Raw genomic sequence first — 16,304 nt, forward strand, 5'->3', positions numbered from 1 at the left:
AGCCAATCATCCACAGTTGACCACACACTGCCTTTCCTTCTCTCCTCCTGTCACATACAATTGCTTCTTCTTTTGCTTTCAAAATAATCTCCACCACCAATGTGGGGCAGAAACTCACCACCCTGAGATCGGAAGTTGCAACCTCCACCAAGGGAGCCACACAGGTGCCCCTCTAAGATATTTTCTTTTCTTAAAAGATTTTATTTATTTGCTTGACAGAGAGAGACACAGTAAGAGAGGGAACACAAGCCGGGGGAGTGGGAGAGGGAGAAGCAGACTCCTCACTGAGCAGGGAGCCCGATGCAGGGCTCAATCCCAGGACCCTGGGATCACAACCCGAGCTGAAGGCAGATGCTTAACCGACTGAGCCACCCAGGTGCCAAGACATTTTAAGTAGATTTCATAACAGTGGGATTACTGCGTCAAAGAGAGAGACTGAACATTTTAAGGCTCCTGATTTTAATGCCACCTGCTTTCTGGAAAAATCCCCTCCGTGTACATTCCCACTAGCATTAGAAGCAGGAGAGTGTATGTCTTATCACATGGCTGTCAGCACTGCATGTTAATGGTTTTAAATCTTACAAGAGTGTAAAGGGCTTAGACATAGCATCTCGCTCATAGAAAGCTGGGTGGCGAAGATCTACTTTTCTGTCTGGGGCTCTCTCCATGACATCCCACTGTCTACCCATTGCTGCATTTCTGCATAATCCAAGTCAGGACAGCCTGATAATCCACATGATTCCAATACATTTCTCTTGGGAAGAAGGGAGGGTGGGAGGTTAGAGCCGACATCGCCCTAAAGGGACTTCACTCCAAATCAGCCTGCTGATTATTTTTTTAAGATTTTATTTATTTATTTGAGAATGAGAGAGTGACCATGAGTGGGGCAGTAGGGGAGCAGAAGAGCTGGGCTGGGCAGGGCAGAGGGAGAGGGGGAAGCAGACTCCCTGCTGCGTGGGGATCCGGATTCGGGGCTTGATCCCAGGACGCTGAGATCATGACCTGAGCCGAATGCAGACACTTAACCAACTGAGCCACCCAGGCACCTGTTGATTCTGAGCTCTAAGCATTTCTCACTGTCTGTGTTTCTGAGCCTTAAGAAACTTACGAAAGAAATTAGGTCCCGCCCTATTCAGGGCATTAAGAAAAGTGAAACACAAGTGCCAGCAAATGGAAGGAAGAAGCAAAAAGGAAAGTAGATTGCGAGGGGGCTAGCACATAGGTATTTTTCTCTTATTCTTTTCAATTCAGAGAATCCTTGTGATGCATTTTATGTCTTATGGATAAGACATTTAATCAGAAACCAATCTTCTTACGTTAAAAGTCGCTGCTGTATTTCCTCCCAGGAATCCCTGCGGTTCTCGTCGACATACATCCGAAACAGGATCCTCAGACAACAGGCCAGGCTGCTGGTTTCTTGCTTTAGAAGATTAGGTTTAGATTTGCCCTTAAAACCTAGAGATTAGACAGTCATGTAAACAGTGCACATTTCTAGGATAATGCTGAGAAATCATGCATTACCTAGGTACTTTAGGGAACACTGAAAGAAATATTCCATTCTTCTTTTTCAACTGACGTGTAAGTGACATATAACGTTACTCTTAATCACATCTCCTTAAACAAAGCAGTACGAATCAGCCACAGAGATGTGTGAACCACTCTCACAAGCAAAGCCTTATCGCAGGCAAAGGCATAAATCATCTAGACATGTTAAAGCCATAAAGAAAAATGACATTATAAAATTGTGGATTAAAATAGGCATTTGGGAAAAAATTAATGGTTATCCAGTAATGGCAACAAAAGTTATATAAAGTATCACTTTTGTGTAAAGTTCACAACATGAGACTTCCACTGTAACCTTACATATATCACTTACCTCCAGGGTTTATGTATGTATTTTTGGAGGCGGCCAAGAGAGAGAACCCCTAAAAGCCTCAGCAAATGTAGGACTGCTCTCTGTTTCTCCAAGACTACCAGAGTTTTTATATCATATTTAACTACAGAATTTTATTTATTATTTTTAAAAGATTTTATTTATTTATTTATTAGAGAGAGAGCAAGAGAGAGAACACAGTTGGGGAGGAGGAGCAGGCTCCCTGCCAAGCAGGAGCCCGACGTGTGGCTCAATCCCAGGACCCTGGGATCATGACCTGAGTCGAAGGCAGATGCTAACCAACTGAGCCACCCAGGCACCCCAAATACATAATTTTAACCTAATGTAAAAAGTCTTGGTTTGCTCGATCCGTTCAGTCTCTATCTATCAATTCATTTCTCCAGCAAATACTTCCTGAAAATCTCCCATGTGCTAGGCGGTAGTATTCCTGGTCCTGGGATGGAATGTATCCAGCATGTCCTTCTTTTCCCCTTAAGCATGAAATATCTGGCAAGTTATTCCAGCTAAGTGTACAGTATTAGGAGTTTCCCAAAGGCTTTAATATTTCAGGATGGTGACCAGTACGGCCACCTGTCCTAGCTGCTGTGTGGCCTTACCTGCTCTCCACAGGACAGTCCGTTGCTCGTAATTGGAGTTGAAGGCCTTTGAGAACGAGTGGGACTCCTGCAGGCAGTCCAGCAGCTTGAAGAGGTGCTGGGAAGACATGCACTTGTACATGCCCTGATCCTCTGTTTCTATGTGGATCTCTGCATCCAGTGTGTCTTGCTAGAAGGGGAGGGCGGGAGAGCTAAGTGAGGACGGGCTGGCTCTGGACATCGAGGCAGCCCTCACTCGCAGGAAGTCGTCCTCTGAGAATCACACACCTCATTCCTCACCACCCTGAACATTTCTCTGTTAGGTTCTGCTCACTGGCCGGGGGAAGAATTACGCCCAGCTCCTGCCTGACGTCAGGCTTTGCGGGCCCAAGTTTCTGTTCTGTCAGTACTGCCTTTGCTGCGTGAACGTGAGTATGTGCTTCTCCAGTTATTTCACCACAGGACTGCACTGTCCTCTCTTTTACATTTTAGAACGAAATGAGAAAATGAGAAAGTCAAACTGTATTGTATGTGCTAGAAGGTGTGAATCTCACAACACACTATGAAAGACGGAAACGGCTAAGCAAAGCCTGAGTGGGATCTTCAACTTCACCAGGTGATTAATGAATGTAGCAAGCTCGAAAACTGTGTTTTTCAAATGTGAAGGGGAAAAAAATATAAAAATAGGTATAAAATGCTAGAAATTTTTATTGAATATGTTGCCTAAAATGGGAGACATACTTAGGGATTTTATATTTGTTGAGCCTTCTAGGAATGGATCTATCCTTCGTAATAAGCCAGAGATGACAAAAAAAGGAGAGTTTGTAGTATTCCCCAAATTGATCTATAAATCCAGTGCAAACCTTATTGAAATCCCAGATTACTACTTTGTAGAAACTGACAAGCTGGGTCCTAAAATTCATATGGAAACACAAGTGACACAGAATAGTCAAAACAATGTTGATAAAAGAAGCACAAAGTTAGAAGACTCATACTTCCAATTCAAGACACTGTGGTACTGGCATAAAGATGGGCATATAGGTCAGTGGAACAGAACTGAAAGCCCAGAAATAAATCCTTATATTTAGGGTCAAGTGATTTCCCACATGGGTACCAGATCACTGGGGGAAAAATAGTCTCTACAATAAACGGTGCTAGGACAACTAGATAGCCATAGGCAAAAGAATAAAGGTCAATGAACTGTGCAAAACAAACATAAAACAAACTAAAAAATGGATCCAAGACCAACACGTAAAAGCTACAATTATAAAACTCTTCAAAGAAAACACAGGACTAATCTTTGTGACCCTGAATTAGGCCATGCTTGCTTAGATAGAACACTAAGATTACAAGGACTCGAGAAAAAATAGAAACTCAGACTTCATTAAAATTAAAAATTTCTGTGTTTCGCAGGTCACCATCAAGTAACTGGAAAGACAATGCACAGAATGGAAGAAAACAGTTGTAAATCATGTATCTGATAAGGGACTAGTATCCAGAATCTATAAAAACTCTTACGATTCAATGTTAGAAAGTTAAAATATCCAATTTAGAAATGAGCAAAGGATTTGAACAGACATCTCTCCAAAGATACACAAATGGCTAGTAAACACAGAAGATGCTCAACGTCACTAGTCACTAGGGAAATGGAAACCAACACCACAGTGAGATACCACTTCCCACCCACAGGGATGACTGTGATAATTTAAAAAAAATAAGTAAAACCATTGAAGAGGATGTGGAGAACCTAGAGCCTTTATACATTGCAGCTGGGAAGGTAAAACAGGATAGCTGTTCTAGAAGACAGTCTGGCAATTCCTCAAAAAGACAGGCACAGAGTTAACGTATGACCCAGCAATCCCACTCCTAGGTACGGGCTCAAGAGAATTAGAAACATGTCCACATAAAAACTTGTATACAAACATTCACAGCAGTGTTATTCATCATAGCCGGACATGGGAACATCCGTCTGTCAATGATGACTGAATGAACAAAATGTGGTACCATACAATGGAGTATTATTTTATATATGAACACACATACACACTTACAGAGTAACATGGACGTTAACATGCTACAGGTACAGACTGCAACGTGGATGAACTTGGAAAACATTACGCTAAGTGAAAGAAGCCGGACACAAAAGCTCACATTTGACATGATTCCAGTAATAGAAAATAGCCAGATTAGGCAAATCCATGGAGACAGAAAGGAAATTAGTGGTTCTCAAGGACTGGGCTGAGGAGGGAAGGGACAGTGACTGCTAATGGTTAGGACATTCCCTTCAGCAGTGATACAAATATTCTGGAATTAAACAGGGGTGATGTCTGCACAACTCTGTGAATATACCAAAACTCTGAACACTCATTCACGGATCTGCTAGCCCCTGGAGCACTGACATTTACAACCTATGGTGTAACGTTACTGTCCAACATTTGCATACCCAATCCTCTGTCTCCAAGGATAACATGTAAAAGGCTGTACATACAAAACAAAAAAGTGAACTTTAAAGGAAAAGTGGTATCTTTATCCAGACATTTTTCTCTCTCATTTATGGTTAAACTGTACACCAATTACGAGGAATAGTCCCCCTGATTAATAACACTCTTTTTTCAAAGCACCAAGGCGGGGATGGCATGTGACTAGTGGGATGCTAGTAAATTGACTTTCTGGGAAATTTAAAGGAAAAAAAAAAAAGCCCTGATTTTTAGTGTTTGCTGACTGCTGTGGTATAAATATTTCCATCGCGACCAATTTCTCAAGCCACCAACAGGGCATGACTGAAGGCAGGGCTGGGGAGAGGCGAGCACGATGGGCTCCTGCGAGCCACAACGAGCTGGACCCAGCACACCACCGCACCTGAGCAACCTCCCCACACACGAGGACGTCCCCCTCAAAGCTGGTCTTCTTACCTGGGCAGCAACCATGTGCTCTGCATCCTCCTTCTTGCTTGTTGCGGGGTAGAACACAATGTTGTCGATGGTCTGTATCAATTCCAGCTGGACCACACACTTGATGAGGAGGCTGGCAAACAGTTTCTGATCTATATTAGATGATAAAGATTAACCCTAATAATGATTCAGCCAGTGTTGGATAAGTATTCCCCGAGCTCCTACTATGTGTCAGGCAGGCATGGCTCTTGAGGCTGTGGCAGAACAGTGGAGAAGCCGGACAAAACCCCAGTGCAGAGAGACAATAAACAGGATCTTTAAGTCTAAGGTACAGTATATCAGATGGCGACGACAAAGTAAGAATGGGGAGGAGGGAGAGGTGGTGTCAGGGTGGGGCTGTGAGTTTAGATGAGCTGGCCAGGAAAGGGCTCCCTGACAATGGGATGCCTGAGCAAAGACCTGAGGGGAGGGGTCAGCTACGCAGGGACCCCCTCTTCCAACCAGCTGCTCTGCCACCTGCCAGACTTCTACAGACAGCTGTGGACAGTGCCCTAAGCACCCCAGGCCCCAGGTTCCTGCAGCAGCCGGACCCTCCAAAGTGGCTGCCAGTCAGTCTGAGGGGCAGGGGCGGGGCTCTTTTCCGCTCTTGGTTCCCTACGGCTTTCTGTCTGCTCTGGAGGTGGTCTCCTCTCTCTGTATCTGCTTCGGTTTCCCTAAAGAGTCCCCCTTTACCTCTTCTAGTGGTTAGCCATCTTTGACTAGCTATTAATTCTTTAGGTAGCATCTTCTCTGTTCACATTATTGGTGTGGTTTCTGTCTACTGACTAGACGCTGGCTAATATTTCCTCCCTCCATCTTTGTTTTGTCACTTCCTGGGCTCAGGGGCAGCCCATGTCAGGCACTTCACTGGTGTTGATTGGATATAATAAAAGTAGAGATTCCTTATTCAACTTATTGTTATAGAATCAGAATGTTGAAAACATTAAAGGGTTCGGTGACGGCCAATGAGGATGGGTCATCTCATCTGTTAAACTGTGTGTGTGCATTTATACAAATTCTCCAGCAGATTCAGTTTTAATTAAAGAAGAACATGGTGAACTGCAGCACATGTACATTTAATTTATGCCAATTCAGGGACATCACCTTGGGCCCAAAATGAAAAGGAAAGAAACAGTCCAAGTGGTGTGAGACTGTGCCTGCCGCCCCACTCACTGCGTTGACGCCCACACGGCGGGCTCGGATGGGAAAGCGTGCATGTTTCCTGGAGGAAGCGCAGGGCTCTCAAGTCCCAGGTCCCTCTCAGAGTACAGACCTCTCGCTGCACCAAGAGTGGCTCTATTTCAAGAACTGTACACGTGCAACCTCCCCCCACCCAAGCCAAGCCTTTCTCTGGCGCTGCTGAGGCGGGAGACTTGCACCCGGCCCCCGAGGCAGATACCGAGGAACAGCGTGCGAGTGTCCGACACGCTGTCTTTTTAATGGATTCCAAGGATGGTTATGTTGGTTGGGGACCACGCACGGCTGTGTCTAATACACTGCTTCAGAAGTTAACAGCAGCATCAACACTGACGGCCTGGCGCGAGGAGAAGAGGGTGGGACTGCTCTGGAGAAAAGCAGCAGGTCCACAGCTAGAGAAAGACCAGGCCACGAAGCCAGGAGCGCTCCAGTTGCTCAGTAGGCTAGAAGTGTGTCTGAGTCCCGGCCCTGCTCCACAGGGGCAAGTCGTGTTATCTGTCTCGGTCCCAGAGCACCCAAACGTAAACAACAGCACCTCCTCAAAGGGCTCGAAGGACGATTACACGAGGTGACACACACGAAACACACAGCGCAGTGCCTGCCTCACAGCAACTATTAAATGCATTTTTCCTTAAAACAACAGACAGTAAAACATAACCACAAGTAATGCTGAGAGGCAAAATGATAAAAGTAATCTGAAACTCATGTCCACAAAAGGGATCTCTAACACATAAAAAGCTCCCCCAAACCAATAAAAAGATGAACAGCCAATATAAAATGAGGACCAATTTGAACAGATGATGCAAAAACAGAAAGGTTCTTAAACACAGGAAAAACTGCTCGGTTTCACTTAAAATTAGAAAACCGCAAATTAAAATTACTCCAAAGATAGGAAACATCACCTACATGTTCCTGAGGATCATGTAAACAGGTACAACCTTAATGGGCAGGAATCTGTAATTATGTGTCAAAATGACAAGTGCACCTCACCCAGCAGTCCTACTGCTAGGAATTTATTATACAGACACACATATTAGGTGATTCAGGGTAGTACTGTTCGTAACAGAAAAAGATGGGGAATAATATAAACGTCCATTAGTAGGAACCCAATTAAGCACATAATAATACATCTATACCCTGGGATGACATACAATAAATAGTATAAAAGAATGTGAAAACTTTTTAGGTACTGATTTTGAATGGTCTCAAAAATACACTAAATGAAAAAAGAATAACATATAGTATTCTGTAATTTGTATAAAAAGGACAGGAGGCTTCGTGTGTGTGTGTGTGTGTGTGTGTACCTATGCATGTGTTTATGGCTATGCTATTTCTTGCATATGGATACAATTAGAAATGCACATAAACTGGTGACACTGGCTGGCAGGAACTGGCAGACTGAGGCATGGGGTGGAAGAAAGGCTTATCATGTTCACCCTTTTGTACCTTCTGAATATTGAATTATGTAAACATGGTATCTATTTAAAATAAATAAATGAAAACAACTAGAAAATGTGGCCTTACTTGCATAAGGTCTACCTTTCCAGCTGTCATCGGTTGGGTTAGAGAGTTGGCTCTGGCCTCTCTCAGAGGCGTTTTTATCTATGCTGCTTAGAGACTGGCGGTCCAGATCCATATCCTAAAAGTTAACCCAAAGAGAAATACAATGTTCACTTTCTTTATCCACAATTCAGTATCTGGGTAGAGATGTGCCTGTTTTGACACTGTTGGCCCAACTTGAATTTAGGTGTCTGGCTTAGACTGAAGTAAAATTATACTGCCTGCTTAACTAGGCTGCATAGGACAGATTACGGATGTAATGTATTTTCTCCATCCCATTAAAATTTCACATTTTCTTATTCCTACTTTGAAGGTGTTTCTCTATATATCAATGATTTAACAATGAGTGTGACATGGGGCACCTGGGTGGCTCAGTCAGTTAAGCATCCAACTTTTTTTTTTTTTTAAGATTTTATTTATTTATTTGACAGAGAGGGAGTGAGTATAAGCAGGGGGAGCAGGAGAGGGAGAAGCAGGCTCTTCACTGAGCAGGGAGTCTGATGCAGGGCTCGACCCCACAACCCTGGGATCATGACCTGAGCTGAAGGTAAACACCTAACTGACTGAGCCACCCAGATGCCCCCAAAGCATCAGACTCTTGATCTCAGCTCAGTCTCAGGGTTGTGAGTTCAAACCCTGAGTTGGGCTTCATGCTTGGTGTGGAGCCTACTTAAAAAACAAACAAAATAATGAGGGTGGCAAATTAATGAGGACAAGCTCAAAAATAAACTAGTAATAGCTAGCTTTTTAAAACATTGACAGATGACAGTTAACAAACATCTGTTCAAATAAGGTGTTTCATTTTTTAAGTTGCTATATCCTAGATGCCTTTTTTTTTAAAGTAGGTTCCACACCCAAGGTGGGGCTCGAACTCACAAACCTGAGCTTAAGAATTGCATGCTCCTCTGACTGAGTCAGGCAGGTATCCCCCAAATGCCTTTTAAAATCTGATGGCCAGGGGTGCCTGGGTGGCTCAGTCGGTTGAGTGGCTGCCTTCGGCTCAGGTCATGATTCCAGGGTCCTGGGATCGAGCCCCGTGTCGGGCTCCCTACTCAGTGGAGAGCCTGCTTCTCCTTTTCCCTCTGCCTGCTGCTCTGCCTACTTGTGCTATCTCTCTGTCAAGTAAATAAATAAATAAATCTTAAAAAAAAAAATCTGATGGCCTTACAGTTATCTGGGAATAGAAGTTAATAATACAAAGCCCCTGTACACCAAGGTATTTAAAAGTGAGACTTGAATCAGAACTTCTCTATGTAGCCTCACACAGAAAATAAGAACCACTATCTCATGGGTGTGGAGGGAAGCATTCTTTTTTTTTTTTTAAAGATTTTATTTATTTATTTGACAGACAGAGATCACAAGTAGGCAGAGAGGCAGGTAGAGAGAGAGGAGGAAGCAGGCTCCCTGCTGAGCAGAGAGCCCGATGCGGGGCTCGATCCCAGGACCCTGGGATCATGACCCAAGCCGAAGGCAGAGGCTTTAACCCACTGAGCCACCGAGGCGCCCCGGAGGGAAGCATTCTTGATTTAAGAGGATGATAAATAAGGATAATTATATCAAGGCATTATTTCTATCAGCAGAACACCAGAACTTAGAGTTCAACAAGGGAGGATTCGTTAAAAGATTACAATAACGTACAGCCACTGAAAAATATGCTCTCAAAGAATATTTAAGAATACGGAAAGGGCGCCTGGGTGGCTCAGTGGGTTAAGCCTCTGCCTTCGGCTCAAGTCATGATCTCAGGATCCTGGGATCGAGCCCCGCATTGGGCTCTCTGCTCAGCAGGGAGCCTGCTTGCCCCTCTCTCTCTCTCTGCCTGCCTCTCTGCCTATTTGTGATCTCTCGCTATCAAATAAATCTAAAAAAAAAAAAAAAAAAAAAAGAATCTGGAAAAATGCTCACATGCTGTTAGGTAAAACATGTGCCAAGTATGCCCAAATTTCAAACGTGTGGGTTAGATGTGTGCCATTACACAAAGAAAAAACTAGAAAGGTAAACTGTGGTTTTTACTGGGTGAGGTGGCTTAATTTCTGTACTTTCTAAAAAAGATGCTAGCGAATATATATAGATTTAAATCTTGCCCTTTTTTGTTTTTAAAGTCATCTCTACCCCCAACGTGGGGCTTAAACTCACGACCCTGAGATTAAGAGCTGTAAGCTCCACCATCGAGCCAGCCAGGTGCCCCCCCTTTTTTTTTTTTTTAAAGATTTTATTTATTTATTTGACAGACAGAGATCACAAGTAGGTGGAGAGACAGGCAGAGAGAGAGAGAGGAGGAAGCAGGCTCCCCGCTGAGCAGAGAGCCCGATGCGGGGCTCGATCCCAGGACCCTGGGATCATGACCTGAGCTGAAGGCAGAGGCTTTAACCCACTGAGCCACCCAGGTACCCCATGCCCCTAGTTTTTAAATCTTATAATCTTTTTTACTCACTTCCCATCAGAAAAGCATAAACTCTTTGGATTGCTTAGTTTTTTGTTCTAATAGGTGATCAGAGAAAAGACGACAACAACAAAGAACCCTACCAAATGTTTTTCTGACGAATCTTCCTCCATTCCTGCAGGTCTCCAGGTCAGCAAGCTGAAGGGAATGCAAGAGAAGGAAAATGATCCATGTGAAAGGTAACTTGGGAGTGTTAAGATGTCTGCCGCGCACAGAAATCAACAGCGAGAAGCACATGCGCACTCACACGTGTGGGATGGTTGTTTTGAAGATATCCAGCATACAAATGCATGTCTCATCCCAGACGTCTGGGCTGAATTTCTCCCCATTGGATATGACTAAGTTTTCTAAGCAATTGGTACCTGACCGAGCCAACTGCTCATTATCTGCAAAATAAAGTGATATTCATCACCAAACTTCCACTGTGGTTTTTATTCCCACCAGGGCACTGATGCTTCATATCATGGGGTGGAGATGACACGATGCAGGGCGGGGAGGGGGGTGCTCTGCAGGCTCTTATTTAAGGAAGCAACGATCCCGACGGTATTACAACTTTTATTATTTAAGCAGGCTATAAAGAGATAAAATTATTTATCACAGCTTTATTGCTAGGGATGGAAGAAGGTCACTTTGTTACTTAATTAACTGGTTCCTTGTATGATGAATGGTAAAAGATGGAAATATTAGACCGGCGTTTCTCCAAATTTCATCCCTCAAACACTGCCATACTGGTATTATCTGTCTTATCATTTATTTTAAAACTGAGTCACTTTTTGGAAAAACTTAACACACTGAAGCTTTGTCCTAAGCCAAAACCATCTACAGAATCCAGGTCACATGGGCTATGTGGGTATTTTTCCTAGCATGCACTCTCTCAGCACTTAAGTACTCAAATGGAAATGTCCACTGATGAAGCTGTTGCTACCTGACCCTCATTGTACATTTTTAAAACATTACAGAAAATTTCAAATGTAGACAAAACTAGAAAAACACACTGTAATACATAAAGGCACATCTTCTAAGATATAATAATAATTAAAACCCATCTTTAAGAAGTGCTTTATAAACTGGCTGGGGGCGATTTTTTTTATGTTCTAATTATGTAAAAATACATATTTTCACCAATTAAATGATATACTCTAATTCCTTGGCATTACCTTCTTGCTTTTACATATTGAAAAAATACATCTCCCATTAAAAACTAAGGCAAGAAGAATGACAGCCAGAGACACAGCGAGTACCTTGTTTCACACACCACTGCAACTGTGCAAACACATCAGAAAGAAGTACTTCGTTCAGAGCTTCATAAAACTGGGTGAACACGTCACAGATGGCATAGAGGGCGTGATTGCAAGTTGTCGTCATCCACTCAGATTTCTGAAAAAACAAAAAAGGTAACGTTGAGAGGCCACTCTCCTTGTGGGGAGCCGGGCACTCTCCTACATGATGGGCACAGCTGTTCTGATGTGCAACCTGGCAGTATCTGTCAACAGTCTTTTTTTTTTTTTTAAAGATTTTATTTATTTATTTGACACACAGAGCTATCACAAGTAGGCAGAGAGGCAGGCAGAGAGAGAGGAGAAGGTAGGCTCCCTGCTGAGTGGAGAGCCCAATGCGGGGCTCAATCCCAGGACCCTGAGATCATGACCTGAGCTGAAGACAGAGGCTTTAACCCACTGAGCCACCCAGGCGCCCCAACAGTCTTTACAACACTCACACCCACAGGTGTAGGAACAGGGCTGACAGAAACAGACCCTAAGGAAAGAATCAAAGATCTGGGGCCCCCTGGGTGGCTTAGTGAGTTAAGCCTCTGCCTTTAGCTCAGGTAGTGATCTCGGAGTCCCGGGATCGAGCCCCGCATCGGGCTCTCTGCTCAGCAGGGAGCCTGCTTCCCCCCACCCCCCGCCTGCCTCTATGCCTACTTGTGATCGCTCTCTGTCAAATAAATAAAAATCTTAAAAAAAAAAAAAGAATTGAAGATCTGAATGTAAAGGTCTGTGAATAAAGATGTTTACACCACACTGACATTTACACGCTGAAAACACAGATATGAACCAATACCCAGCAAGGCGGCAACTGAATTAAGTACATCTACATGAGAGGATATTAACACTCATTCAAAGTGATACTGACAAAAAGTTGTAATGATTTGGAAAAAGTGAATATGAGATTATGCTAACTATACTTTTTACACCAAAAATTTACCTCTGGTAATTTCATGGCACTATTTCAAGTATTTAATATAGAGAGAGATTCAGAAAATCATCGAATAGGGAGGGGTTGGTACTGCTAAACAAGATTCCAAAAGCGGAAGCCATAAGGGAAAAGACTGCTAGATTTGGTTCTTTAAAAGCTAAAATTTTCTAAAATGAGAAGAAAATGAGCGTAACAAAGTGGGCAAAATCATCTGCAATTTATGTAAGGACATGCTACTTTATATATACACTGAAAAGCTCTTAAAACAATAGGAGGGAGGTGTCTAACTCAAGAGATTGGCTAAGGATGTGAAAAAGCAATTCATAAAAGAAGAAATGTGGATTAGTAAAGTGAAATAAAGTATGCAACCTCACTAGCAATTAAAAAACTTTGAGGCAGGGGCACCTAGTGGCTCAGTTGGTTGAAAGTCAGACTCCTGGTTTCTCAGGGTCATGAGATCGAGTCCCATGTTGGGCTCCACACTGGGCATGGAGTCTGCTTAAGATTCTCTTTCTCCTGGGACGCCTGGTGGCTCGGTCAGTTAAGTGTCCAGCTCTTGATTTTGGCTCAGGTTGTGGTCTCTGGGTGTCTGGCTCCCAGCTGAGCAGGTTAGTCTGCTTCTCTCTCTCTCTCCCTCCCCTCCTCCCCCTGCCACTTCCTCTGTTCACTCGTGCTCTCAAATAAATAAATCTTATAAAAAAAATTATTTCTCTGCTCCTCCCTACTCCCTCATGCATGTGCACTCTCTCTAAAAAAAACCAAAACGAAACAAAAAAAACTGAGGTGCTTGGCTGGCTCAGATGGAAGAACGTGTAACTCTGTTTCCGGATCATGAGTTCGAGCCCCATGTGAGGTGCAGAGAGATACGGAGAGCCAAGGCGGGCATGGAGAAACAGGGATGCTCACGCACTGCTCAAGTATAAATGGCTGCAAATTTATTTGGAAGTAACTTACAAGTACGTATCAAAAGCTTCAGTAATGTGCAAGCTCCAAACCACTTGTCCCAAGAAAACAAAGAAAAAAACAAGTACAAAGGTAGCGGCTAAGAACGTTCATTTCAGGGCTAAGAAAAACTGGAAATGATTTCGTATGGACCAGGGGATATGTGCAGCTAGAAATATTTTGCAGCTTTGAAAAAACATTATGGAAGACTCAGGATTGTAGAAAAGCACTCATGTTTTAAGTTGAAAAGGCAGTTTATGGTGTGTGTGCTGGCATTCCTTTTTTTTTCCTAAAGATTATTTATTTATTTATTTTAAAAAAGATTTTATTTATTTATTTGACAGGCAGAGATCACAAGTAGGCAGAGAGGCAGGCAGAGAGAGGGGGAAGCAGGCTCTCCGAGAGGCAGAGAGCCAGATGCAGGGCTCGATCCCGGGACCCAGAGATCATGACCTGAGCCAAAGGCAGACACTTAACCAGCTGAGCCACCCAGGTGCCCTGGTGGTTTCCATTTTAAAATACACCCCAGAAGCTCTAAGTGTAAGACTTGCATGGGGATCATGATGCAACCCTGCAGCAGACGAAAGCAGAGAGCCCCCTCCCATCCCCACCCCGACCCCCACCGCCGTGTCCAGGGCACTGCTCCAGTCATCACCTACCTCTGACTGCTGCTCAGGGAGTTTCATATTGTCAAAAATCCTGAACACGATTCTGAACAGGTCCTGCCACCAGTGCTTTTCAAAGGTGTGACCGTAGCTCTTCATGATCTCAAACATGACCGTGAGTCCTCTGGAGAAACAAAGTCAGGCGCAGAGAGGGAATGGGGGGAAGAGAGGAAAGAATAGCAGAGAAGAGAGGGGGAGAGCATGGGGTCAGGTGAGCAGGTGACTGAGGCTTATCCTGTGGCGGAAGGGGCACCATCCTGGGACATGGTTACCTTGTCCGAACATCTAGCTTGCATCTGTTAATGATGCAGGAGAGCTCAAACAGGATGGGGAACCAGCCTCGGACCCAGACCCTGTCGCCAGGAGCCACATTCATGTCATCGCTGGTGTATTCTTGTAGCACCTGCCAGGAGAGTCACCTCTCAGATGCAGACTATGCAAGCAAAGGAAGAAACTAAAAGGGAACTACACGAAGATTAAGGCCCCACACATTTCCCCCTCTAACAACAACCGTTCAGCAAGGGCAGGATAGGAAATCCCCAGGAGGCAAACATAAGCCTCTCCCAAGTACATATGAGCAGTTATGCCTACGGACCTTCGTGGGTTTTGGAATAAGCTGAGCGGGCAGATCACTGCTAAGTTAACTGAGGCACTAGAACATGAAGTCAGCTGCCCAAGGTCATGCAGCTAGGAGCTGGCAGTCTTTCCCAGTCTGGATGTGAAGCTCCACTCCCTGCCCTACCTCTGGGATTTTGAGCCCTTCGATCTGTAATCACTCTTGAAGCGAGGTACTGTCTGTTGTAATGAAATTTTTTTATCAGCTCTGGTTACCCAACATTAGGCAATTTCTCTATGAGCCTCTGTCAACGCCCCCGTACAACGGGGACATAACTGCCAATCTCACAGGTCTGATGTGGAAACTAAACACATGGATACACAGAAAAGATCTGAAGGAGGGATCTGTATCACATTTTAGATGTGCTTATTTCCACCCAATTTCAGTGTCCGAGATTGCTATTTAAACCAAGCAGGCCTCTTTGGAAAGGTGAGACATAAAAGCCCCAAACATTTCTGGGAGAAAACAAAAGGTGATTTTTAAAAAAGTAACTTCTCAGCCATGTCACAATGGTAAAAATCTCATTTCCTTAAGAGGGAGGTTGGTTTCCTTTCAAACAGAAACGTCTAGCTTCCTCAGCTTTGCCACAATTCAAAGCTAAATACTATCATCTTCTACAAAACCAGTTCACAGAACACTAGGTAAAAATTCAGTAGGAGTAAAAGAAATAATTTCATACATACAAAACGAGAGAAGGGATAGAACCCCAGTAACGGGCAGCATTTTGAAGTGAATGCCCAGTTTAGGGCAAACATGCATTTCTAAAAGTGTAGTGGGGAACGCTCTTTGCGATTCCTTTTCTCCTCAGTGCCCAAGAGGGAAGAGAGGAAATGACGTACCCGAGGCCTCTCGGAGACGTATTTCCCACAGAAGCGGATGAGCCGGATGGCCTCCATGCTCGTGTCGGGGAAGGCGGCATTGCAGGCGAACTCTGACAAGCACTTCACAGCGTCCTGAAAGGAATCGATGGCTGCAGGGAAATGGTGCTGGAAGATAGTTGCTGCGGAAACAAAGCCATGTTTTTCATAAGACCAGAGACTTACAAATGGGGATCCAACACCTCCCACCCTGAGGGGACTACTTCTGTGAAAATCTAAGAAAAGCATGTCATTATCTCTAGGAGACAGCATTTCTTATTAAATTGTTCAGGAATGAATCGATTGGGCACTGCCTGGGCTAAACTGGTTCCTGAGCTCCAGTACTTTCACTCATTCATTCATTCACTCATTCATTCATCCAGCCATCCATCAAACATTTACTGAGTGTCAACTAGGAGCAAAGCCCAGTTG

At 44.0% G+C, this 16,304-nt stretch overlaps 1 protein-coding gene across 2 annotated transcripts in view; it reads right to left on the reverse strand.

Moving 5' to 3' along the window:
• Positions 1–16,304, reverse strand: part of ARFGEF2 (ARF guanine nucleotide exchange factor 2) — a 97,796-nt gene that overhangs the window by 3,900 nt on the left and 77,592 nt on the right. Inside the window, exons 28-37 of one of the 2 annotated variants that reach the window (XR_013967454.1) lie at positions 15,855–16,015; positions 14,672–14,802; positions 14,394–14,523; positions 11,838–11,973; positions 10,844–10,982; positions 10,680–10,734; positions 8,121–8,235; positions 5,382–5,507; positions 2,491–2,659; positions 1,317–1,455 (exon numbers count right to left, since the gene is read on the reverse strand). Coding sequence is in view for 1 of the 2 variants with exons in the window: in XM_080814265.1 (XP_080670391.1) it covers positions 1,317–1,455; positions 2,491–2,659; positions 5,382–5,512; positions 8,121–8,235; positions 10,680–10,734; positions 10,844–10,982; positions 11,838–11,973; positions 14,394–14,523; positions 14,672–14,802; positions 15,855–16,015 (1,306 nt within the window). In the remaining variant the exon portion in view is untranslated. Of the gene's footprint in view, positions 1–1,316; positions 1,456–2,490; positions 2,660–5,381; positions 5,513–8,120; positions 8,236–10,679; positions 10,735–10,843; positions 10,983–11,837; positions 11,974–14,393; positions 14,524–14,671; positions 14,803–15,854; positions 16,016–16,304 lie in introns of both variants that reach the window. The other variant, XM_080814265.1, reaches the window with a different exon arrangement.

Source organism: Martes martes (assembly GCF_963455335.1).
Source record: "Martes martes genome assembly, chromosome: 9".
NCBI lineage: Eukaryota > Metazoa > Chordata > Mammalia > Carnivora > Mustelidae > Martes > Martes martes.